This window comes from Lepus europaeus, chromosome 10 (assembly GCF_033115175.1).
Source record: "Lepus europaeus isolate LE1 chromosome 10, mLepTim1.pri, whole genome shotgun sequence".
NCBI lineage: Eukaryota > Metazoa > Chordata > Mammalia > Lagomorpha > Leporidae > Lepus > Lepus europaeus.
Genome location: NC_084836.1, coordinates 114,289,630 through 114,315,342, shown reverse-complemented (window position 1 = coordinate 114,315,342; position 25,713 = coordinate 114,289,630). Strand labels below are relative to the sequence as shown.

The window sequence follows — 25,713 nt, the reverse complement described above, 5'->3', positions numbered from 1 at the left end:
CACTCCCGGGCCACAGCAGAGAGCTGGCCTGGAAGAGGGGCAACCAGGACAGAATCCGGTGCCCCGACCAGGACTAGAACCCGGTATGCCGGCGCTGCAAGGCGGAGGATTAGCCTATTGAGCCGCGGCGCCGGCACTTTCAATCCAGCTCCCTGCTAATGCACCCAGGAAAGCAATAGAGGATGGCCCAAGTCTTTGGGCCACATGGGAGACCCACAAGAAGCTCCTGGCTCCTGGCTTCAGACTGACCCAGCCCCAGTCACTGCAGCCAAATGGGGAGTAAACCAGCAGATGAAAGATCTCTCTCTCTGTAACTCTGCCTTTCAAATAAATGAAATAAATCATTAAACACACACATACACAAACACACAGACACACAGACACAAACTAGCCTGCTGTAGATTTGAGTTCCACAGTTATCTTGGCAGGGCAAAGCCAAATGATTTTGTGGGCCTTATCAAGATCCACGGGCAGGATAGGATGACCCCACCCCTATAAATGTATGGAAAATGCCTGTTTCCTAACTTATGATTTTAAGACACAACTTAAAAGTAGCACACACAGGGGTGGGCAATTGGCAGAGCAGTCAAACTGCTGCTTTGGACACTCCCACCCTACACGGGAATGCCTGGTTTGAGTGCTGGCTCCTCCGGGCTCCTTGCTTCCCATCCAGCTTACTCTTAATGCACATCACGGGAGGCAGCAGAGAATGGCAACAATTTGGTCCCTGCCACCCATGCAGGAGACTTGGATTGAGTTTTAGGCTCCTGGTGTCAACCCAGCCCAATCCCGGCTGGTGCAGGCACTTAGGGGGCAAATTAGTGGATGGAAGATTTCAGTCTCTGTCCCTCTGCTTTTCAAATGAAATTAAAAAAAAAAAAAATTAAGGTAGTTTTTAAGAAATCAGAATATTCAAGAGTTCTTCAGAAAGTTTATCAAGCCACCTAGTGGGATACCCACACCCCAAATCAGAGCACCTGGATTTCAGTAGTGTCTATTGCCAATTCCATCTTCCTGCTACAGTGCACACTGAGAGGTAGCAGATGATAGCTAAAGTACTTGGGTCCCTACCACACACATGGTAGACACATATTGAGCACCCCATGTAAGCGACCTGGATTGAGTTCCCAGATCCCTAACTTCGGCCTAGCCCAGCCCTACCTGGGCATTTGGAGGAAAAAAAACCTGTGGATGGGAATTCCCTTTTTCTTTCTTGTTCTCAAATAATTTTTAGTTCATGGAAAAATGTGCATTATGAAAAAACTATGAATTTCCGGCCGGCGCCACGGCTCAGTAGGCTAATCCTCTGCCTTGCGGCACCGGCACACTGGGTTCTAGTCCCGGTCGGGGCACCAATCCTGTCCCGGCTGCCCCTCTTCCAGGCCAGCTCTCTGCTGTGGCCCGGGAGTGCAGTGGAGGATGGCCCAAGTTCTTGGGCCCTGCACCCCATGGGAGACCAGGAGAAGCACCTGGCTCCTGCCATCGGAATAGCGCGGTGCGCCGGCCGCAGCGCATTGGCCGCAGCGGCCATTGGAGGGTGAACCAACGGCAAAAAGGAAGACCTTTCTGTCTCTCTCTCTCACTGTCCACTCTGCCTGTCCAAAAAAAAAAAAAAAACCTATATGAATTTCAAAAATTTACTTACCTTTTAATTCTATTTTTCCATGAACTCCTTGAAGTACCCTTGTATTTCCATAACCCACAAGACACAGGCCAAAATCCCTAACCAAAAATTTAAATTCTAAATTATTTGGCATTCTACATTAAAAAAAAAAAAAAAATTTTGACAGGAGGCAGCACCTGGCTCCTGGCTTCGGATTGGCGGAGCACCGGCCATGGCGGCCATTTGGGGGGTGAACCAAAGGCAGGAAGACCTTTTTCTCTAACTCTACCTGTCAAATAAATAAGTCTTAAAAAAAAAAAAAAAATTTTTAGGCCGGCGTCGCGGCTCAATAGGCTAATCCTCTGCCTGTGGCGCCAGCACACTGGGTTCTAGTCCCGGTCGGGGCGCCGGATTCTGTCCCGGTTGCCCCTCTTCCAGGCCAGCTCTCTGCTGTGGCCCTGGGAGTGCAGAGGAGGATGGCCCAAGTCCTTGGGCCCTGCACCCCATGGGGGACCAGGAGAGGCACCTGGCTCCTGCCTTTGGATCAGCGCGGAGCATCGGCCGCAGCGCACTGGCCGTGGCGGCCATTGGAGGGTGAACCAACGGCAAAAAAGGAAGACCTTTCTCTCTGTCTCTCTCTCTCACTGTCCACTCTGCCTGTCAAAAAAAAAAAAAAAATATTTTGGGCAGGCGCTGTGGCATAGTAGGTGAGGCCACCGCCTGCTGTGCCAGCATCCTATATGGGTACCAGTTCTCGTCCCAGCCACTCCGCTTCCGATCCAGCTCGCTGCTATGGCCTGGGAAGGCAGCAGAGGATGGCCCAGGTACTTGGGCCCCTGTACCCATGTAGGAGAACCAGAGGAGGCTCCTGGCTCCTGGCTTTGGATTGGCGCAGCTCTGGCCATTGCAGCCAACTGGGGAGTGAACCAAAGAATGGAGGACCTCTCTCTCTGCCTCTTCTTCTCTGTGTAACTCTTTCAGATAAATAAATAAATGTTTTAAAAAATAGATAAATAAGTAAAATATTTTATTTATTTATTTAGAGGTAGAGTTACAGAGAGAGGTCTTCCATCTGCTGGTTCACTCCCCAAATGGCTTCAACAAATCCAAAGCCAGGAGGTAGGTGCTTCTTCCAAGTCTCCCACGTGGGTGCAGGAAACCAAGCACTCGGGACATTCTCCACTGCTTTCTAGGTCATTAGCAAAGAGCTGGATTGGAAGAGGAGGAGCCAGAACACAAACCCATTACCCATACTGCAGGCAGAGGCTCAGCCCACTAAGCCACAGCGCCAAGCCTGGCATTCTACATTTTAAATATGATTTTTTTCAGCTCTAATTTTCCTAGTCCACAACAGAAATTACTTCAGTTATCCATTTAGACTGCCTTCTCACAAAATGTTTCTTCATTAGACAGTGAACTCGGGTTACATTTCAACCATAATAGGTTAAAACCAAATCATACCCTCTAAAGCAACGTAAGTTACAAACATGAAGGAATTTATATGAATTCAAAAAAAAGAACAGGAGCTTTTTTCTTTAAATCATGTCTGAAACTTTTAAATCTTATGCAGGACATTAAATTATATACAAATATTTGCAAAATACTCACAATTCTCCAGTTCCTTTTAATGTAGTTCTTGAACGTTACTGATGCACACACTTTGATGACATTATCCTGGGACTTCTCCAGCAATGTTAACAGCAACAATGGGTAATTCTGATTTCCTTCTACAGACTCAAGAAATTTCTCAGCTATAAAAGAATTTTCATGTTAGAAGATTTGTTCTTACAACCAAAGTATGTGTATCTGAAGGATCAGAGAATTAAAACATTAGGCTATTTTTCCTTAGGAAACCTATGTGGGTCTACAGGATTTCACTTTAATTCCTCAGAGAGATAAGTAACTTCAGGGTAAAAGTCATACACCTGTAGCTCATTCCAGGATGTTACTGGTACTATATACAGCAATACTTCTTTTATAGGACTATGATGAAGACCAAATTAGTTAATTCATGGTAATACATAAACACATATTTCAAAGAGTTCGTGATGGGGGTCTGTCCTACTGGTTACAACAACCGTGGCCTATATGGGAGCACTTGGGTTAGATGCCCGCCCTGGGCTCCAAAACTCCAGCTTCCTGCTAATGCTGCTGGGAGGCAGCAGTCATGGCTCAAGTAAATGAGCTCCTGTCATCCACATGGGAGACTTAGATTTGAGTTCCTGGCTCCTGGCTTTAGCCCAACCCTGGCCAGCACCTGAGCATTGGGGGGATGGGAGCTCTTTCTCTGTGTCTCCAAAAAATAAAAAATAATAATTTTTAAGTTCATTAAAAAATACAATTAAAAAGCTTAGTTTGCTGGAAAAAATTTTGAAATCCATGCCTTTCCTTAATATGCATTTTCTGTGAATTTTTTAAAAAAATCGATTTGAGCCCATTTCTTTTCTTCCTCCTGTGGCAGCTGAGAGCAGGGCCTCCCAGAGGAAGATGTGTGAGGTCAATCTGAAACAGGATGAGAACAAAAATGGTGGAAAGTAGAACCCTTGGTGAAGATCACCAGTTCCACTGTGCAGCAAGCAGTCCCACAGCAAACTCACTTCCCTGCAGTTCTGGGTTCCAGTATATGAAAGGTGCTGCCATGACCGTGTCCTGCCTTGACCCCCTTCACCTATCTATCTCCCTGCTAATGTGCCTGGGAAAGCAGTAGAAGATGGCCTAGGTCCTTGGGCCCCTACACTCACATACAAGACCCAGATGAAGCTCCTGGATTCCTGGCTTTGGCCTGACCCAGCCCCAGCCATTAACATCATTTTGGAGAGTGAACCAGTAGATGGAAGTTCTCTATCTCGCTCGCTCGCTCTCCCCATAATTATTTCAAGCAAAAAAAATTAAACCATTAAAAAGTTAAAAGTTGATGAAAATGCAAAAAATATCTATTTGAGGGGCTGGTTGGTGGCACAGCAGGTAAATCCACCACCTACGATGCCTGCATCCCCTGTGGGCAACAGTTTGTGTCCTGGCTGCTCCACTTCTGATCCAGCTCCGTGGTAGTGGCCTGGGAAAAGCAGCAGCAGATGGCCCAAGTGTTTGGGCCCTTGCACCCATGTGGGAGATCCAGAAGAAGCTGCTGACTCTTGGCTCCGGCTCAGCCCTGGCTGGTAGCAGACATCTGGGGAGTGAATCAGCAGATGGATGATGTCTCTGTCTCTCCCTCTCTCTATAACTCATTGAAATAAATAAATCAATCTTTTAAATAGTATCTGACAGGAAGAGGCAGAGGCATGAAGAGACACACAGAGAGAACTCCAATCTGCTGGCTCATTTTCCAAATGCTTGCAAATGTCAGTATTGGCCTAAACAAAGACAGGAGCTGGGAAATCAATCCCAGATTCCCACATGTGTGGCAGGAACCCAATCACTTGAGCCATCAATGCTGCCTCTCAGGGTGCACATTAGCAGGGAGCTGGAAATCAGGAATTGAATCCAGGTACTCTGATGTGGGTCACAGCATCTTAACAGATAGACTAAATCTAAGTCTTATGTGTAGGACTACTGAATTGTAAATTTTTTTTCAGATTTATTTATTTATTTGAAAGGCAGAGTTACAGAGAGGCAGAGAGTGAGAGTGAGAGTGAGAGTGAGAGAGAGAGAGAGAGAGAGAAATGAATGAATGAATGAATGAATGAGTTTTTCATCCCCTGGTTCACTCCCCAGATGACCGCAACAGCTGGAGCTGCGCTGATCCAAAGGCAGGAGCCAGGAGCTTCTTCCAGGTATCCCGCGCAGAAGAACTGGGCTTTCCCAGGCCATAGCAGAGAACTGGATCGGAAGTGGAGCAGCTGGGACTCAAACCAGCACCCATATGGGATGCCGGCACTGCAGGCAGAAGCTTTATCCGCTATGCCACAGCACCGGCCCCTGTAAATGTTTTTTAGGAGGGGACATACCGTGGTTTTCCACAAGTACAGGAGGCTGTTTCAACCCTAGTTGGTGGTCAGCATTTCAGATAGGGCAATACACTGCACCCATGTGGAAAGCCCACATAAACTGGCAAGTCTCTTTCATAAATCATAACCAGTATCCAGTATCTTCTCAGGAGTTGAAGTTTATTCCTGTGTTCATTTCCTCCAACTTATATACATAAAATTCACAGTGACCGTACATACTCAAAGGTCTTCCAGTTCATTTTTTTTTTTTTTAAAAATATTTATTTATGTATTTGAAAAGCAGAGCTACAGAGAGGCAGAAGCAGGGCGGGGGAGGGTGTGTGTGTGTGTGTGTGTGTGGAGACTTCCATCGGCTGGTTCACTCCCCAAATGGCTGCAACAGCTGAAGCTGAGCCAATCTGAAGCCAGGAACCAGGAACTTCTTCCAGGTCTCCCATGAGGGCGCAGGGGCCCAAGGATTTGGGCCATCTTCCACTGCTTTCCCAGGCCATCAGCAGGGAGCTGGATCGGAAGTGGAGCGACCGTGTCTCAAACTGGTGCCCAAATGGGATGTTGGCACTGCAGGCAGTGGCTTTACCCACTACACTACAACACCAGCCCCCCAGTTCATTCTTAACAGTGCTGTAGCTCAACGATCAAGGGAGCACAGTGGGATCTGTAAGTTGGGATCCACTACACGTTTCCATCTCCACATCATTTTACAGATATTAAACGATCCTGAGAAATGCTGTATCCATAACTTTCTCCAAAAAACCAGTTTATTTCTACAATATGTCCTAGATTCATATAGAAATATCATCATCTTGCAAAAACATACTATTAAAAATAATTTTTAATAGGGGTGGCTGGGAAATTCAAAGATTAGAGCAATTAATTTCCTTTATCCATAAACACTACCATCAAGCACTAACGAGAAAATCAGTTTTTGCTTCAGAATAGCGATGTGTACATGAACATGTCTGAGTCTCTTCACTACAGCACACACAACTTTATGAGCACATGCACTCAATTTTGCCAGGAGACCTTTCCACAGTCCTCTAGGTGAGATCCCATTAGTGAGTTAACATGACTTACATAGGGATTAACCTCATGAGTGCTCACAAGACCTCCACTCCCTGTAAGTAGTTTGGTTTTATTTGTTTCAAAAATTTTTGTGGTTGCTATCATTTAAAAAATGAGGATATATTTTGTATTTTTCAAAGTTAGAAATCTGTTCTTGCAAAACTGATCTAAATGCCTAAATTTAGGTGGCTCCAAACAGCATTTGCCCCTTAACCAGGGCGTGTATGCATGTATTACCAGCTCCAACTTGGCCTGCCTCCCTCACTTACCTTCATACCAACTCCTGTGAATCCTGAGTTTGAAATTCTAAGGTTATACTTAAGTTTTCTAAAGGTAACTGGCAGGGGCCAGCATTGTGGTATACCTCCAATGCCGGCATCGCATATGGGCACCAGTTTGAGCCCTGGCTACTCCACTTTGATCCAGTTCCCCTCTAATATGCCTGGGGAAAATAGTGGAAGACAGCCCAACTCCTTGGGCCTTTGCACCCACCTGGGAGACCTGGATGAACCACCTAGCTCCTCGTTTCAGCCTGGCCCAGCCCCAGCCATTGTGACCATTTGGGAAGTAAACCAGCAAATGGAAGATCTCTCTCTCCTTCTCCATCTCTGCCTTTCTAATAAAGAAATCTTAAAAAATAAAAACCAATGTAACTGATAAAACCCAGGAGAGGAAGAAGGAGCTCATTCTAGGTTTTAAAATCTATTAATTAGGGCCGGCGCCGCGGCTCACTAGGCTAATCCTCCACCTTGCTGCCGGCACACTGGGTTCTAGTCCCGGTCGGGGCACCGATCCTGTCCCGGTTGCCCCTCTTCCAGGCCAGCTCTCTGCTGTGGCCCGGGAGTGCAGTGGAGGATGGCCCAAGTCCTTCGGCCCTGCACCCGCATGGGAGACCAGGAGAAGCACCTGGCTCCTGCCTTTGGATCAGTGTGGTGCGCTGGCCGCCGCGCGCCAGCCGCGGCGGCCATTGGAGGGTGAACCAACGGCAAAAGGAAGACCTTTGTCTCTCTCACTGTCCACTCTGCCTGTCAAAAAATTTAAAAACAAAAAAACAAAAAACAAAATCTATTAATTAAACCAAACCCAACCGGAAGATTAAGAGACACCTGATTACTTGATTCCATGCTTTGAATCACCCTGTACGCAATTACTTTCCTCTCTATGACCAAATTACCAAATTCTAATATAGTCAGGCTTTAAGTTTGGAAAGACTCGGAAAGAACTCTCAATGTATCAGTACTTTTTATTCCTAAACTAGTATTTTTTTATGCCAGAAGACACCAAATAAAAACCATTTTTATCAAACAAAAACCTGTAAAATTCATGACTATAAAGTAGTCAAACAAACACTACAAGCTATCCTTGAGGATCCAAGTACAACCCCTTTTTTCCTTTTTCTGAATTTACAAGCAGACAGACTACACAAGGATTTCTCTCATCTGTCCTTAAAGAATGAACCAACCAAAACCAACATTTATTCTTTTTACCTGGACGTCTGATGGCAGGATCGGGATCAAGGGTTTTCTTTAAATATTCTGTCAGAGTTTGCAAATTTGCATCACTGAGCTCCATAGCTATAGAATCTAAAACAAAAAATGAATTTTGGGTAATTGGTCACTGGGGGACACAGTGATTCACAATACGAATCATTTCACATCAGGGGTTCCACCTCTCGACAGTCACCCATTTGATATTTTCGATAGGGGCTAAGTTTGACTCTCAACTGAAGCATCCACAAGATGGTCTGTTTTTCAAACAGGTAACTTCTAGATAAAGGAGAAAACGCCACAATTTCAAGAGGCACAGAAAGCTAAGGTTGAAGAGCCTGTTCAAAGCATCATGTTTAACTGATTTGATCCTCTGGAGAAGGCTAACTGCAGGTGGAAAAGTTATCCATTAGAAGAACTTTATTAAAAATTCCACAGTGAAAGCAGACGGAGTCCGTAAGAAGCTGAGATTAAAGGAAGCAGAGTAAATTTCTCTGTGTACGCAGCGCGAAGTGACCAGTCCGCACTACAAACTACGTGCTGAGCGTCTGTATCCAGGGATGTCACTGGATTCCCAAAGATGACATCTGTGATGATGATTAAAGAGCAGTTTTCTGGGCCAGTGTTTGGCTCTGTGGTTGAGATGCCAGTTAAAATGCTTGTGGAGTCAACGTTTTGGTATAGCAGGTAAAGCCACTGTCTGCAAGGCTGGCATCCTACACCAGCGCTGGTTCAAGTCCCGGCTACTCCGCTTCCAATCCAGCTCCCTAATGGCCTGGGGAAAGCGGTGGAAGATGGCCCAAGTGTTTGGGCCCCTGCCATGCACGTGGGAAACCTGGATGAAGCTCTGGCTTCAACCTGGCCCAGCTGGCCACTGCGGCCATCTGGGGAGTGAACCAGTGGATGGGAGCTCTCCTCCCCCTTTTTCTTTTTTAACTCTTCCAAAATAAATAAATAAAACTTTAAAAAAAAAAAAAAAAAAAAAGCCCGTGTCCCATATCAAAGCCCCTGGCTCCTGACTCCAGCTTCCTGCTAATGCAGACCCTGGCAGCTGTGACGACAGACGACTGGTTTCCTGGACTGCGTTAAGAGCGCAGGGCATCTGGAGGAACAGACGGGAGATCGCCTTCCTCTCAGCTTTCTGGAGCAGGCAGCGTAGCACGGTGTCACACGGGACACTCACATGCCGTATCAGAGGATATGGTTAAACACCCACTACTCTGTGCTTCCAATCCAGCTTCCTGTTAACGCACCCGAGAGGCAGTGAATGATGGCCCAAGGACTTGGGTTTCTGCCACTGACATGAGACCCAAGTGACTTAGGCCTGGCTGTGCAGGAATCTGGGGAGTGAATCAGCAGATGACGATCACTCTCTTTCTCACTCTGCCTTCCAAATTAAATAGCTATTTTTTTAAAATAACTTTTATTTAGAGGCTAGTGTTTTGGCGCAGTGGATTAAGTCCCTGCCTGCAACAATGATATCCCATATGGGCACTGGTTCAAATCCCAGTTGCTCCACTTCTGATCCAGCTCCCTGCTTATACTCCTGGGAAAGCAGCAAAGGATGGCTCCAGTGCTTGGGCTCCTACCACTCATGTGGGAGACCCAGATGGAATTCCAGACTTCTGGCTCCAGGATGGCCCAGGCCAACCATTGCAGCCATCTGGGGAGTGAATCAGTGGATAGAAGATCTCTAACTCTGCTTTTCCAAAATAAAAACAAAAAACAAAATAAAGAAACATCTACAAAATACTATAGTAGCATTTTTTTTTTTTTTTGGACAGGCAGAGTGGACAGTGAGAGTGAGAGAGAGAGAAAGGTCTTCCTTTGCCGTTGGTTCACCCTCCAATGGCCGCCGTGTTGATCCAAAGCCAGGAGCCAGGTGCTTCTCCTGGTCTCCCATGTGGGTGCAGAGCCCAAGAACTCGGGTCATCCTCCACTGAACTCCCGGGCCACAGGAGAGAGCTGGCGTGGAAGAGGGGCAACCAGGACAGAATCCAGCGCCCCGACTGGGACTAGAACCCGGTGTGCCGGTGCCACAGGCGGAGGATTAGCCTATTGAGCCGCGGCGCCGGCCAACAGCTAACATTTTTTAAAGGCCTAAGTAGGGGCCAGCACTGTGGTGCAGTGGACTAAGCCGCCACCTACAGCACCAGCATCCCATATGGGCGCCAGTTTGTGTCCTGGCTGCTCCTTTTCCAACCCAGCTCTTTGCTATGGCCTGGGGAAGCAATAGAAGATGGCCCAAGTGCTTGGGCCCCTGCATACACCTGGGAGAACCAGAAGAAGCTTCTGGTTTTGGATTGGCCCAGCTCTGGCCAATGTGGCCATTTGGGGAGTCAATCAGCAGATGGAAGAACTTTGTCTCTTTTTGTTTTTAACTCTGCCTTTCAAATAAATAAATAAAATCTTTAAAAAAAAAAAGGCCTAAATCATAAAACAGAATCACAGAATATGCTTGACTGTCCAAAACCATTCACATATAACACTACAAGATTTAAGATAAATAAAAGGTCTATAGCTGGCAGCACAGGCTAGGAAATATGTAGTTTAAGAGCTAAACTGTTGGCCAGTGCCACGGCTCACTTGGCTAATCCTCCGCCTGTGGCACCGGCACACCGGGTTCTAATTCCGGTTGGGGCACCGGATTCTGTCCTGGTTGCTCCTCTTCCAGTCCAGCTCTCTGCTGTGGCCCAGGAAGGCCGTGGAGGATGGCCCAAGTGCTTGGGCCCTGGGCCCGCATAGAAGACCAGGAGGAAGCACCTGGCTCCTGGCTTCGGATCGGTGCAGGTCCAGCCATTGCACGCAATTGGAGAGTGAACCAGTGGACAGAAGACCTTTCTCTCTCTGCCTCTCCTTCTCTCTCTGTGTAACTCTGACTTTCAAATAAATGGATAAAAAAAAAAAAAAAAAAAGAACTGTATTGATGGATGAAGAATAGGTTAAATTTAGTAAGCCTCATCACAGTACACCAAAATGGATGAATTTTTTAAAGGATTTATTTGTTTATTTGAAAAGCAGAGAGAGAGAGAGAGAGAGTCTTCCATATACTGGTTCACTCCCCAAATGGCTGCAATGGCCAGAGCTGGGCCAATCTGAAGCCAGGAGCCAGGAGCTTCTTCTTGGTCTCCCATGCAGGTGCAGAGGCCCAAATGCTTGGGGCATCTTCTACTGCTTTCCAGCCAAAGCAGGGAGATTAATCAGAAATGGAGCAGCCGAGACTTGAACCAGAGCCTACATGGGATGCCGGCACTGTAGGTGATGGCTTTACACACTATGCTGCTGCGCCAGCCGCTGGATGAAATTTACAGTATGTCAGGGCCAGTGCCACAGCTCACTTGGCTAATCCTCCGCCTGTGGCGCCGGCACCCCAGGTTCTAGGCCCGGTCGGGGCGCCAGATTCTGTCTATGTTGCTCCTCTTCCAGTCCAGCTCTCTGCTGTGGCCCGGGAAGGCAGTGGAGGATGGCCCAAGTGCTTGGGCCCTGCACCTGCATGGGAGACCAGGAGGAAGCACCTGGCTCCTGGCTTCAGATCGGCCCAGCACGCCGGCCGTAGCAGCCATTTGGGGAGTGAACGGAAGGAAGACCTTTCTAACTCTGCCTGTCAGAAAAAAGAAAAAGAAAAAGAAATTTACAGTATGTAGATTATATCCCAATAGAGCTTTTTAAAAAGAGCTCACTTTTGCTTAGGACCCATTAGGCAACTTTTAGACACAAAACCACATGTAGATGTAAGGAAACTGGGAAAACATAGGCTTTTCAGGGAAACCATGTACCAAATTAACTTGAGGTTTCTAAGACAAAGAAGAAAAAAATTAAATGCATAAGTGCTGTCCAATATAATAAAAGTGGAAAAAAGTCACTAATATCATAATTCAAATTATTAAAAATAAAAAAAAAACTAAAAAACAAACAAAAACCCAAACACTAAAAATGTTTACTCACATCCCGTAAAACTCGACAGTAGTGATATCTACTGGTTCACTCTCCAAAGGCCCTAAACAGAAAGCCAAAGACAGGAGCCTGGAACTCCATCTGCATCTCCCACATGGTGGCCGGGACTCAAATCCCGGAGCCATCATCTGCTGCCTTCCAGAACGAGCATCAGCAGGAAGCTGGATCTGAAGTAGAGTAGCTGGGACTCACACGCAGGCATTCCAATACGGGATGCCAGCATTACCAGCCGTGGCCACAATACCCACCCCAGAAGGAAGTGTATTCTCTTCACATTTTATTTATTTGAAGACAGAGACAGACAGAGGCCACCTTCTGCTGGTTCCTGGAGCACATCAGCAGGAGCTGGGTCAGAAGTAGAACAGGGGCTAGCACTGTGGCATACCGGGTGAAGCCTTGGTCTGCAATGCCAGCATCCCATATGGGCGCCAGTTCTAGTCCCGGCTGCTCCACTTCTGATCCAGCTCTCTGCTGTGGCCAAGGTCTCTATCTCTGCCTCTCCCTCTGTGTATGTAACTGTGACTTTCAAGTAAAATAAACAAATCTTAAAAAAAAATAAAAATAAAAGAAGTGGAACAAGCGGGACTTCAACTGCAACTGGCACCCATAAGGGATGCCAGCAGTCCAGGCGTCAGCTTGACTCGCTGCGCCAGCCCCTATTGTCTTCATATTTTCTACTGCCTACAATTACTTATATGTATTACATTTATAGTGAGACAAGAAATAACTGAAATGCCAAATACAGGCCTATAATCCCTTTCCAGAGTTCTGAAATCCAAAAATCAATAAAGGTTTTTTCAGTACACGTTTGTGGCACTCTTTGGCAGCAAAACTTGGCCTGAACTGGCTAAAGCTATTAAGAATTTTACCTCACTTAGTATGTAAATTTGTTCCCTGTAACTAAAGAAATATTGATGTGTTTGACTATAGCATACTACCCCAGGATGCAGTGGGGATGATGCAAAATCTACAGCACGTGTACTAAAACACAAAAGTTCTGAAACATACTTGTTCCCTGGAGTAGGAGAGCCAAATCACAGACAGCACCTTCACTGCTAGAAGTCAAGAGGCGCCACTGGGGTATGTGGCCATCAAAGATTTCCCAATAGCTCTGAGTCTGCAGCACCTTGAAGAATATATTAAGACAGGGCTGGCACCGCGGCTCAGTAGGCTAATCCTCCGCCTGTGGCGCCGGCACACCAGGTTCTAGGCCCGGTCGGGGTGCCGGATTCTGTCCCGGTTGCCCCTCTTCCAGGCCAGCTCTCTGCTGTGGCCCGGGAAGGCAGTGGAGGATGGCCCAAGTGCTTGGGCCCTGAGACCAGGAGGAAGCACCTGGCTCCTGGCTTTGGATCGGTGTGGTGCGCCGGCCACAGCACGCCAGCTGCAACGGCCATTGGGGGTTGGTGAACCAACGGAAGGAAGATCTTTCTCTCTGTCTCTCTCTCTCACTGTCCACTCTGCCTGTCCAAAAAATAAATAATAATAATAATAATAATAATTTAAAAAAAGAATAGATTAAGACAGGCAAAAGAGAATAAGGAATAAGGACTCATGTCACAAAGGAAATAATAGTGAGAGCAAAGGAACAAAGATAGAAGAATGCATTCAGATCACATCATACGGGATCAATGCTATGGCGTAGCAGGTAAAAGCCGCTGCCTGCAGTGCCAGCATCCCATGTGGGCACCAGTTCGAGTCCCGGCTGCTCCTCTTCCGATCCAGCTCTCTGCTATGTCCTAGGAAAGCAGTGGAAGATGGCCCAAGTGCTTGGGCCCTGCACTCGCATGGGAGACCAAGAGGAAGCACCTGGCTCCTGGCTTCGGATCGGCACAGTGCGCCGGCCGTAGTGGCCATTTGGGGGGTGAACCAACGGAAGGAAGACCTTTCTCTCTGTCTCTAACTCTGCCTGTCCAAAAAAAAAAAAAAGTTCTATCTAATGCTGTGCTTATGCAGGCTACTTCTCAGCAGCCACAAATCACTTCGAAAGTGAACTATCTGCTTGAACCTGGCTATTTTATCTTTACAATACAGCTCTGTCTCTAAAACAGAAAACTGAAATTGTGACTGATTCCACACATTTTACCAATATGCTCACCCCTTTTGACCTGAAGTAGACCATTCTATGGGAATGAACATCAAGACCCTCTCAATTCCATACCATTTACAGACAGGTGCTACCTTGCTGGTTCCTATCCAAGGCGGCACGCTGGAAACTGTATATTACGAGAAGAGGACGTGCAGTGTTAAGAGATTAACTGGGTCTACCTTCAGTGTTTAAATACATCCTTCAATAAAGGCATTTCACTAACACTTTTAAGATTTACTTATTCATTTGAAAGAGTTACAGAGAGGCAAAGGCAGAGGCAGAGAGAGAGAGATCTTCCATCTGCTGGTTCACTCCCCAAATTGTTGCAACGGCCGGAGCTGAGCCAATCCAAAGCCAGGAGCCAGGAGCTTCTTCCAGGTCTCCCACATGGGTGCAGGGGCCTAAGCGCTTGAGCCATCTTCCACTGCTTTCCTAGGCCATAGCAGGGAGCTGGATCAGAAGTGGAACAGCAGGGACTTGAACCTATATAGGATGCTGGCCCTTTCACTTACTTTCTTAATTATGGGGCTCCAGAACTTGTATAATGTTCAATCAAAATTTCTCAGACCCCTCATAATTACTTTATCAAAAGCCCAACTCGGACACCAGCGCTGCGGCGCAGATGGTTGAGCAGTTATCTGCAGTGCTGGCATCCCATATAGTCACCGGTTCGAGTCCCAGCTGCTCCACTTCCAATCCAGCTCACTGCTAATGTACCTACGAAAGCAGCGGAGGATGGCCCAAGTCCTTGGGTCGTTGCACCCGCGTGGAGACCCTGAAGAAGCTCCTGGCTTCCACCTGGCCCAGCTCTGGCCATTGCAGCCATTTAGGGGGATTTAGGGGGTGAATCAGTGGATAGAAGATTGATCTCTGTGTCTCCTCTCTAATTTTGCCTTTCAAGTAAATAAATCTTAAAAACAACAACAAAAACAAAAACAAAAAAAAAACACAACAACCTCCTTACAATGAATGGCAAGGGTCTATCTCCTTCCTGGCTCTATCTTCTAATCATAGAAGTCTGTTTCTCAAACCACTAGGATAGCTCTCCGTGACTGTGCCAAGGCGCTTCCTCTAACTTAGCCATGGGCACCAGTTAGCTTTCGGCTCACAGTGAAAATCTCAGAGCTTCCGTGCTATATCCACTTCAGATCTGTTTTTTACTGTTAAGAGACCATTCTCACTTGAAATCCTTTGATTTATTGTTGTGTGATACACACACTAGACTAGAAGCGACTGAAGGCAGGCCCTCTGTCTCTATGCCTAGGATCTTGAACATTGCCTGGGAGCTAGCACTGTGGGAGAGCAGGTTATATCAAAGTGCCAATTCAAGTCCTAGCTGTTCCACTTCAGATCCAGCTCCCTGCTACATATGTCTGGAAAGGTAGGGAATGATGACCTAAGTACTTGGGCACCTGCCACACATATGGGAAACCCGGATGGGTGGTCCAGGCTCCTGGCTTCACCCTGGACCAGCCCCAGCAGTTGTGGTCATTTGGGGACTGAACCAGTAGAGGGAAGATCTCTCCCTGTCACTCTGCCTGTCAAATAAACAAATCTTTTTTTTTTTTTTAAGATTTATTTGTTTATTTTATTTGAGAGGGAGAGTTACACACAGGCTGGGCCAGGCCAGCCCAAAGCCAGAAACCCAGAACTCCAGTTAGGTCTCCCCCATGGGTGGCAGGGGCCCAAGCACTCAGGGCCATCTTCTGTTGCTTCCCCAGGCGCACCAAGGGGGAGCTGGGTCGGAAGTGAACCAGCACTCACACTGGATGCCCAGCTGCAGGTGGCAGCCCAACATGCTGCACCACGGCGTCCCCCTTGTCTTACTGTGATATCATCTCAGAGATCCAGACTGCTGTCTCCCCCAGAGCCGTCAACAGCAATGGGCACCTACTACGTTTTGTTGGACTGTTTTAAACAGCTGGATAGCCTGGATTCTTCCATCAAAAAGCATTACCATTCTTCATATTCTGGTCGATTAAGAATGACATGCAGAAAGAGGTGGAGACACTAATTTTAAAACCATGACAGAAAAACCAAACACCAGCTGAGAATCCTTAACCTAAAATCCAAAATGCTCCAATATTTGAAACTCTTCAGGGCCATGCTGTTACTCAAGGAGTTTCAGATTTGGGGGGGCAGCTGTTTGATGCAGCAGTCAAGGCTCAGGTTCCTGGTTTTGGCCTGGCTTTTGCAGGAATTTAAGGAGTGAATCAGAAGAGGGAAAATCTGTGAGTCTGCCTTTCGGATAAAATGCAAGTAAATAAATACAACTCTCTTTAAAGTCTCAGACTTTGAAGCCGTTCAGATTTTTGGATTAAGTCATGTTCAGCTGCTGAAGTCTATGCAAATATTCCAAAACCCTAGCAACTCCAAACCCTGGTTGCAAGCACTTCGGATAAGGAATACCCAACCTGTAGTTAGTTTAGCTCTGACTCGGCAAAATTTGACAGATTAGGAACTTTAGAGAAAGCTCAGCAAGATCGCAGTTTAAAGTATCTATCTGACCACAGGTGAAAGTACTTTGACATTTTTATATAAATGTAAAAAGTGTCAGTGATATAAAAGACTCAAAACTAGAAATGAAAAAAATCTCATCGCCTTTAAATAAGAGGATCTTTCAATTCCTTCACAGAACTATCTTTGGAATCTCCACCAACAGACAATTAAAAAACAACACGTGGGATGGGGCCGGCGCTGTGTCGCAGTGGATTAACGCCCTCGCCTGAAGCACCGGCATCCCATATGGGCGCTGGTTCGAGACCTGGCTGCTCCACTTCCAATCCAGCTCTCTGATATGGCCTGGGAAAGCAGCAGAAGATGGCCTAAGTCCTCGGGCCTCTGCACCCACGTGGGAGACCTGGAAGCAGCTCCTGGCTTCGAATCAGCCCAGCTCTGCTGCTGTGGCCGCTTGAGGATGGACGATCTCTCTCTCTCTCTCCCCCTCTCCCTCTGTAACTCTGCCTCTCAAGTAAATAAATTTTTTAAAAAATTCACATACCACAGTAAATCAATTATAACAGAATTAACTAAATTCCAAGTTCTTCTTGCTGGATCTAAGTCTAGCCTTCTCCTATTGGCCTTGTTATAGACGAAGATTTTTGAGAAAAAAAGCTTTGCTTTCCAAGGCCATATCACAGTCATCTGTGACATAAGATGATCCAAGATGTGTGCCTTTTCCTTTTGATATTATTTCATGTTCTAGAACCATTCTTGGGGCTTACATCTGGGGAGAGGGTAAGCGTTCCAATGAATCAAAACTATCTAGCACACACAAACATCAGAACACAGTCTAACACCTCAACGCACGGTCTGCTGTCCAGAGATCTCCAGCACTTAGAATAAAAGCCAAGCTCCACACATAGCCCACCAAGTCCTATGTGATCTGGCCCCTAGGTACTTCTCCCTCACCACACAGCACTCCAGCAACTGGATGTCCCTCTATTATTCCAAATCTGTTCCAGTCCCTAGCGTTTGCACTTCTTATTCTCTCTGCAGGAATGTCCTACGCTCTCACCTCTTCTGTATGATCTCCACTCAACTGTCTGTCACCTCCGGCCCACATCGGAGTGCCTCGGATTGAGTCCTGGCTCCATTTTCTATTCCAGTTTTCTGAGAATGAGCACCCTGGCAGAACGCAAGTGATGGCCCAAACAGGGAGACCTGGATTGAGCTCCAGGCTCTGGGGCCAGGGTGGTAGCACAGCAGGCAGGTAAAGGCCACTGCCTGTGATGCCAACATCCCGTGTGGACTCAGGTTCAAGCCCTGGCTGCTCCACTCCAGATCCAGTTCGCTGCTAATGTGCCTAGAACAGCAGAGGATGGTCCAAATCCTTGGGCCCCTGCACCCATTTGGGAAAATGGAAGAAGTTCCTGGCTTTGGTCTGGCCCAGTCCTGGTGGTTGTGAACATTTGGGGAGTGAACCAATGGATGTTAGATATCTCTCTCTCTAATTGTGCATTTCAAATAAGTATAATAAATTTTTTTAAAAAAATTCCAGGCTCCTCACCTCAGCTGTTGTATCTATTAGGGGAGTAAGCCAGCAGATGGAAGATCTGTCTCTTGCTTTTCAAATTAAAACAAACAAACAACAACAAAAAAAAACCACTTGAAGTCACCCTCTTGGGGCCAGCGCTGTGGCACAGATTAATCCTCCACCTGCAGCGCCGGCATCCCATATGGGCACTGGTTCTAGTCCCGGTTGCTCCTCTTCCAATCCAGCTCTCTGCTGTGGCCTGGGAAAGCAGTAGAAGATGGCCCAAGTCCTTGGGCCCCTGCACCCACGTGGGAGACCCAGAAGAAACTCCTGGATCGGCCTCGCTCTGGCCATTGCAGCCATTTGGGGAGTGAACCTGTGGAAGGAGAACCTTGCTCTGTCTCTCCCTCTCACTGTCTGTAACTCTAGCTGTCAAATAAGTAAATAAAACCGAGACGCCTTCTTTGCCTTCATTCTGTCGTGTCACTCATCACCACTAAAATAAAAGTTCCTCAAGGGCAGGGACTTGTCCATCTTTGCTTTTTCACTGTATTCCCAGAGATTAAGAAGGTGTTCAATAAAGTCATTAGATAAAAAAACTAGAGCAATTCTCACACCCACCCAACCCTGCACAGCCCCAGCCCTCATTTAGAAGGGAAAGAACCCCCTGGCACCGAGGGCGAGGCTGGGTTCATCCAGAGCCAGAGAGAGCAAGAGCTGGGCACACACGGACCGCAGGGCCAGAGACCGGACCGCGGGGCCGGGGCCCGTTCTCCGCCCAAGCTGGGACAAGCCGGGGGCGCGGCTTCCAGCTGTGAGAAGGTAACGGAGCAGCCAGGGCCTGCAGGTACGGCAGAGGCTACGGCATCCGAGCCTGGCAACGGCTGCGGACGCTGGCAGACACCCGCGAATGCCCTCAGGGAGCCCGGGAGAGGCCAGGTCAGCCCAGGCCACCGCAACTCGGCGGGTCCTCAAAGCCACTCCGCGCGGCCCGAGACGACGCTAGCCGCATTCCGCGGATAAGGAAACGGAGGCCTGGCGAGACGGAGGTGCCTAGCCCCGAGCCGCAGCCCTAGAGAGGCTGAGCGTGGGTTAACGCCGGGCGACCGGATTCCAAGGCCTCCGAACCCCAACAGGGGGCCCCCTGCATCTCGGGGCTCTACTGTGTGCCAGCCGCACGGGCCAGGCGAACGGAGGACCCGCCGCCCGCGGCAGCAGGCCCAGCTCGGGGGCGCTCCGGCCCCGCTGCAGCCGCGACCGCGCGCCCGGCCCCGCACCCCGGGCCCAGCGGGCCTCGCGCCCCGCGCACGCTGCGGCGGCCCGAGGACGGACGCGCCGGCGCGGCCAATGAGCAGCGGCCTCGGCGAGCGGCGCGGCGCCGGCGCAGCCAATCAGAGCGGCGCTGGAGGGGAAGGGGCGGGCGCCGGGGAGGCTCGTGTTAGGCCGCGCCTCAGCGGCCCTCACCTGCCTCGGGCCACGGGGCCTGGGCCGGAGGCCCCCGCGGGGCGCGGCGAGGCGCGTCCGGGGCGGCGAGGGCCCCACCTGCGCGCGCTGCCCGAGGCGAGGGCCCACCTCCTGCCCTCGCCCCGCAGCGCGGTGCAGGGTTCCCGGCGCTCGGCGGCGCCACATCCCTCTCTCGGCGGGGCCCCCCGAGCCACCCTGCTGGGCCGTGCACGGCCTGCGCCTCACCTCGTGGGGAGACAGGTTCGGAGGAGGGAATCCCAGCCGCGGGCCGTGGCCAGCACTACGCGCTCCTGCCGCCACTCCGCCTCACATTCAAACCCCGGCAAAATGGCGCGGCTGTGAGGCCGCGGGCGGGGCGCATGCGCGGGCGGAGCCGCGGCGGGAGGCGGGGCCACGAAGGCTCCGGGCCGGAACGGCCAATGGCGCCCCCGCTCGTTCTGCGCTGACGTCACAGACGACAATGCCCTGGGGCTGCGCCCGGCGGGTGGGCGTCACAGTCCCGGGGTTCCTGAGGCCCCGCGGGGCGGGGGCGGGGGTGGCCGGCTGGGTGTCCGGGCTTGGCACGCGGTGGGTCTGGAATAACTTTGAGTGACAGAGAAGTGGGCGGGGCAGCTGGGCGGAGAGCGCCCCGCCCTCGCAGGAGAGACCGAATAGACCGAATGGACAGAATGGACTGAATAGACAGAATAGACCGAATAGACGGAAAAGTCAGTTCTTGGTCGGTGCTACGGGACCAACATGAAGACCAGGGTGACGCGAGGGGCGGTGGCTCCCCGGGCCCGGGGCGAGCCCCAGAGAGGGAGTGAGCCAACTTTCAAACAATTAAATAAATAGTTAAAAATGCAGGGGCCAGCGGATGTGGGCCTCGGAAGCCAGCAACCCATTACAGAAGTGCCACCGAACTTGTATGTTTTATCCTTTTTATTTTTTAACAGAACGTTCCGGTTTCTTTTCTTTTCTTTTCTTTTTTTTTTCTTTCTTCTTTTTTTTATACAGAGAAGGAAAGAGAGACAGAGGTCTTCCATCCACTGGTTCACTCCCCAAATGGCGGCAACAACCAGGGCTGGGCCAAGCTGAAGCCCGGAGCCAGGAGCTTCCTCCAGGTCTCCCACGCAGGTGCATGGGCCCAAGGACCTGGGCCATCCTCGGCTGCCTTCCCAGGTGCACCACCAGGGAGCTGGATCGGAACCAGGGCAACCAAGGCTCAAACGTGTCCACGTGGGATGCCGGCGCTGCAGGAGGAGGCTTTGCCTTTACACCACAGCGCCAGCCCCTGTATTTTATTCTTTAATTTTTATGTCTTTGTTTATTTGAAAGGCAGAGACATAGAGAGAGAGAGAACCCCCGAACATCTGCCAGTTCACTTCCCAAATGCCCCATAATCCAGGGCTGGGCCAGACCAGCAGATAGATAGATAGATAGATAGATAGATTTATTAAGATTTTATTTGTGCAGCAGGGAAAGCCGCTGCCTTCTGCAGTGCCAGCATCCCATAGGGATACCGGTTCTAGTCCCAGCTGCTCCACTTCCATTCCAGCACTCTGCTATGGCCTGGGAAAGCAGTGGAAGATGGCCCAAGTGCTTGGGCCCCTGCACCCATGTGGGAGACCTGGAAGAAGCTCCTGGCTCCGGATCAGCTCAGCTCTAGCCATTGCGGCCATCTGGGGAGTGAACCAGCAGATGGAAGATCTCTCTCCTCTCTTTCTCTCTGCTTCTGCCTCTGCCTCTCTGCCTGTCAAATCAATAAATACATCTTTTTTTTTTTTTGAAAGATTTTGTTTGACAGGTAGAATTACAGTGAGAGAGAGAGAGAGAAAGGTCTGCTGTCGCTGGTTCACTCCCCAAACGGCCACAACGGCTGGAGCTGCGCCGATCCGGAGCCAGGAGCCAGGAGCCTCTTCTGGATTTCCCACATGGGTGCAGGGGCCCAAGAACTTGGGCCATTTCTACCACATTCCCAGGCCATAGCAGAGAGCTGGACTGGAAGAGGAGCAACAGGGACCAGAACTGGCGCCCACATGGGAAGCCGGCACTGCAGGCAGCAGCTTTACCCACCATGCCACAGCGCCAGCCCCGTAAAATGGTTCTTAAGGCAGCAATTTCAAGGAGAGCCTGGGTTTGGGTCCCGGCTCTGCTCCCTGCTAGTGCACATTCTGCACAGGCAGCAGGCGATGGCCCGAGCACCTGGCTCCCTGTCACCCGGCTGCCATGGGCATTTGGAGTGAAATCACAGATGCAAGATCTGTCAAGTAAAGTGAAAATAAGTGAACGATACTTTTTTTTTTTTTTTTGACAGGCAGAGTGGATAGTGAGAGAGAGAGAGACAGAGAGAAAGGTCTTCCTTTTTGCCGTTGGTTCACCCTCCAATGGCCGCTGCGGCCAGTGCACCGCGCTGATCCGAAGCCAGGAGCCAGGTGCTTCTCCTGGTCTCCCATGCGGGTGCAGGGCCCAAGCCTCCACTGTCTTCCCGGGCCACATCAGAGAGCTGGCCTGGAAGAGGGGCAACCGGGATAGAATCTGGCGCCCCAACCGGGACTAGAACCTGGTGTGCTGGCGCCGCAAGGCAGAGGATTAGCCTGTTGAGCCACGGCACCGGCTGTGAACGATACATTTTAAAAAGCGGTATCAGTCGTTTGCTTATTGAAGTAGGCATTTAGCCTCGTGGTTAAGACGACCATGGAACACATCAGAGTGCCTGGGTTCAACTCCTACTTCTGGCTTCTGACTGTGGTTTCCTGTTAGTGCAGACCATGGGAGGCAGCAGGGATGGCCCAGGTAACTGGGCTCCTACAACACACATGAATGTCCTGGGATTACTTTGCTGACTCCTGGCTCCAACCAGGTCCTTGGGCATTTGGGGAACAAACCAGTGGGTTGGAGTTCTGTCTCTCTGCCTCTCCAGTAAATAAATTTTAAGGCCAGTTTGCTTATTGCCAACGTCTGGTTAGTTCCGTATTCTGCACATTCTCTCCAGCCCCCACGACCTCCCCACTGGCCTCTCCCATGGATGGGGAGCTGCTTGTTCCTGTTTCTCACTCACAGCTCAAATTCACTCAAGCTAAGAAGTTTCCTAGAACACATGGGTTCCTTGATCATCAATGAAAAGTAATCCTTTAAGCAACCAGGATTTAGGTTAATGAAGTCTGTAGATTTATCCAAGGTTTGGCATTTTCTAGGAAAGACAAAATTGCCTCTTCAAAAAACAAAAACAAAAACAAAAAAACACTTGAGAGGCAGGGAGGGAGCTCCCATCCATTGGTTCACTCCCCAAACACCTGCAACAGCCAGGGCTGGGCCAGGCCTGAAGCCAGGAGCCTGGAACTCTGGGTCTCCCGGGTGCAGGTGCCATGACTGTTGCCTCCCAAGGTGTGCATTAGCAGGGAGCTGGAATCACCAGCTTGGAGCCAGGCACTCTGGGATGGGATGTGGGTGTCCCAAGGAGCATTTTTTTTTTTTTTAAATTTTTGACAGGCAGAGTGGAGAAACAGAGAGAGAAAGAAAGGTCTTCCTTTTGCCGTTGGTTCACCCTCCAATGGCCGCCGCGGCTGGCGCGCTGCTGCCGGTGCACTGCGCTGATCCGAAGGCAGGAGCCAGGTGCTTCTCCTGGTCTCCCATGGGGTGCAGGGCCCAAGGACTTGGGCCATCCTCCACTGCACCCAAGGAGCATCTTAACTGCTGCACCGACCACTGCCCATAGCGGACATCTCAGAAGCAGGCACACCACCCAGGTTCACGCTTGTCCTCAGAAAGTGTACTTTGCCCGAGTGATGTCTCCGTCTGCAGGGACGTAGAAATGGACTGTAATCCTGCAGTTACCTTCCCAAGTGCCAGGTAAGTGGCATCCTGCACACGGTTGAGGTGGCCCGTTCTGAACCAGCGTTCCCAGCATGCTCTCCTTCGAAAAAGGTTGGGTAAGCAGATCTCTGTTTTTGGTTTTCATTTTCCTTTTTCCACCAGAAGGTCAAAGAAGGCTGTACCTGCCACAGTGTGGCTTTGGGGTCCTACTGCTGGAGGGACAGTCACTTCTGTTGGTCCTCAACCCTGGCACCACTGACATCTGGGGCTGGTTCCTTGTGTGGCTGTGTAGGAGGAGCATCCCTGGCCTCTCCCCTCTGCTGTGACAACCGCCAACTGTCCCATCTGTCCCAGGTTGAAAAACACTGTCCTAGGTAAAATCCAGGTACCGTATGCTCTGAGGAGATGAGGTCTCCTTAGAGAGGCTCTTCCCAAAGGGAGAGAGTCTGCTCTTCACGAAGCCCATGAAATTTAGCACCCCTGAGATCAGCACTTGGACGCCGATGGACTGACAGAGGGGACAGGTTAAGCTGCACAGTTACTTCACAGTGAAGAATGGAGTCTGGGAGAGGCAAGTCTTGGTTTTCTTTTAAAGTTTTAACACTTCTATGTATTTGAAAGACAACGTGACAAGGGGAGAGCAAGAGGTCTTCTACCCTCAGGGCACTCCCCAGATGCCAGCAACAGCCAAGGCTGGGTCAGCTGAAGCCAAGAGTCAGGAACTTCAGCCAAGTCTCCCACATGGCTGGCAGGGCCCAAGCACATGGGCTGTCACCTGCTGCCTTCCCAGGTGCATCAGCAGGGAGCTGGAGTGGAAGGAGGCAGGAAGAGTTCCTCCCGGGCATTCTAATACGAGACGCAGGTAGGTGTCCCAAGCCACAGCTGCTCCACAAAACCCACACCCCCCCCAACCCGAGATTTTATTGCCGCCTTATGTGACCACCTGTGTGAACCCTAAGGTCACCTCCACTCACTCAATGCCCAGTTGGGTGCCCGCCAGTCTTCTCCGTACCAGTCCAGAGTTTTCTCCTCTTGAGAACTGACCATTGCTCAGTTAGTAAGTTAAAATGTGTTCAAAAGATATGCAAGTCACACCTGGACTTTTCTCCTCTTTCACTGTGTGTGTGAGGGAGCTTTGCTGAAAAATGTTTACCCACAAATTACATTCTCCACATCAACAATTATATTTCTTAAATACAGACGGTAAATTTTACTACCAATTAACTATTAGCTTATGCCTGCCATAAGAACTCAACTAACTGAAAGCTATGGCTTGATCTCTCTTTAATCAACACATTAAAAGCAAATTTTGGGGGGTGGGGTGGGAACAGGTGTTGTGGTACAGTGGTTAAGCACCTCTTGGGATGCCTTGTATCTCATATTAGAGCACTTGGGTTTAAGTCTTGCCTTTGCTTCCAATTCCAGCTTCCTACTAATACATCCTGGGAGGTAGCAGGCGATGCCTCAAATACTTGAGTGACTGCCACCTACATGGGACACCCAGACGGAGCGCCAGTCTTTTTTTTTTTATTTTTGACAGGCAGAGTGGACAGTGATAGAGACAGAGAGAAAGGTCTTCCTTTTTTGCCGTTGGTTCACCCTCCAGTGGCCGCCACGGCCAGTGCGCTGCGGCCGATGCTCCGCGCTAATCCAAAGCCAGGAGCCAGATGCTTCTCCTGGCCTCCCATGGGGTGCAGGGCCCAAGCACTTGGGCCATCCTCCACTGCACTCCCGGGGCCACAGCAGAGAGCTGGCCTGGAAGAGGGGCAACCGGGACAGAATCTGGCGCCCTGACTGGGCCTAGAACCAGGTGTGCCGGAGCCACAAGGCGGAGGATTAGCCTATTGAGCCGCGGCGCCGGCTGGGAGCGCCAGTCTTGCGCAGCCCCGGCTCATGCAGACATTTGGGGAGTGAACCACTGGATGGAAGATCTGCCTCTGTCTCTCCTGCTCTTTCTGCCACTATGGCTTTCAAATAAATAAACAGATCTCTTAAAAAAAAGTTTTAGGGGCTGGTGTGGTGCAGCAGGTTAAGCAGCCGCTTGCAATGCTGCTTTGCTTCTGATCCAGTTTCCTGCTAATGCACCTAGAAGGCACTAGAAAATGGCCCCGGGACTTGGGTTCCTGCCACACATGTGGGTGACCAGAACGGAGCTCCTGGCTCCTGGCTTCAGCCTGGCCCAGCCCTGCCTCTTGCAGGCATTTGGGGAGTGAACTAGCAGATGGAAGATCTCTCTCTGTTGCTCTGCCTTTCAAATAAATCAATAAATCTTAAAAAAAAACAAGGGTTTTAAAATAAAGAAACACATTTACTTTTTAAAACTTTATTGATTTACCACC

At 49.6% G+C, this 25,713-nt stretch overlaps 1 protein-coding gene across 2 annotated transcripts in view; it reads right to left on the bottom strand.

Annotated features, from left to right (window-relative positions):
• Positions 1-19,923, bottom strand: part of CSE1L (chromosome segregation 1 like) — a 45,241-nt gene extending 25,318 nt beyond the window's left edge. The window contains exons 1-3 of one of the 2 annotated variants that reach the window (XM_062204328.1): positions 19,805-19,923; positions 8,100-8,195; positions 3,212-3,354 (exon numbers count right to left, since the gene is read on the bottom strand). In XM_062204328.1, coding sequence (XP_062060312.1) covers positions 3,212-3,354; positions 8,100-8,184 — 228 coding nt within the window. In that variant the 5' untranslated portion in view covers positions 8,185-8,195; positions 19,805-19,923. The remainder of the gene's footprint in view (positions 1-3,211; positions 3,355-8,099; positions 8,196-19,804) is intronic. The other variant, XM_062204329.1, reaches the window with a different exon arrangement.
• Between the last annotated feature and the right edge of the window lie 5,790 nt (positions 19,924-25,713).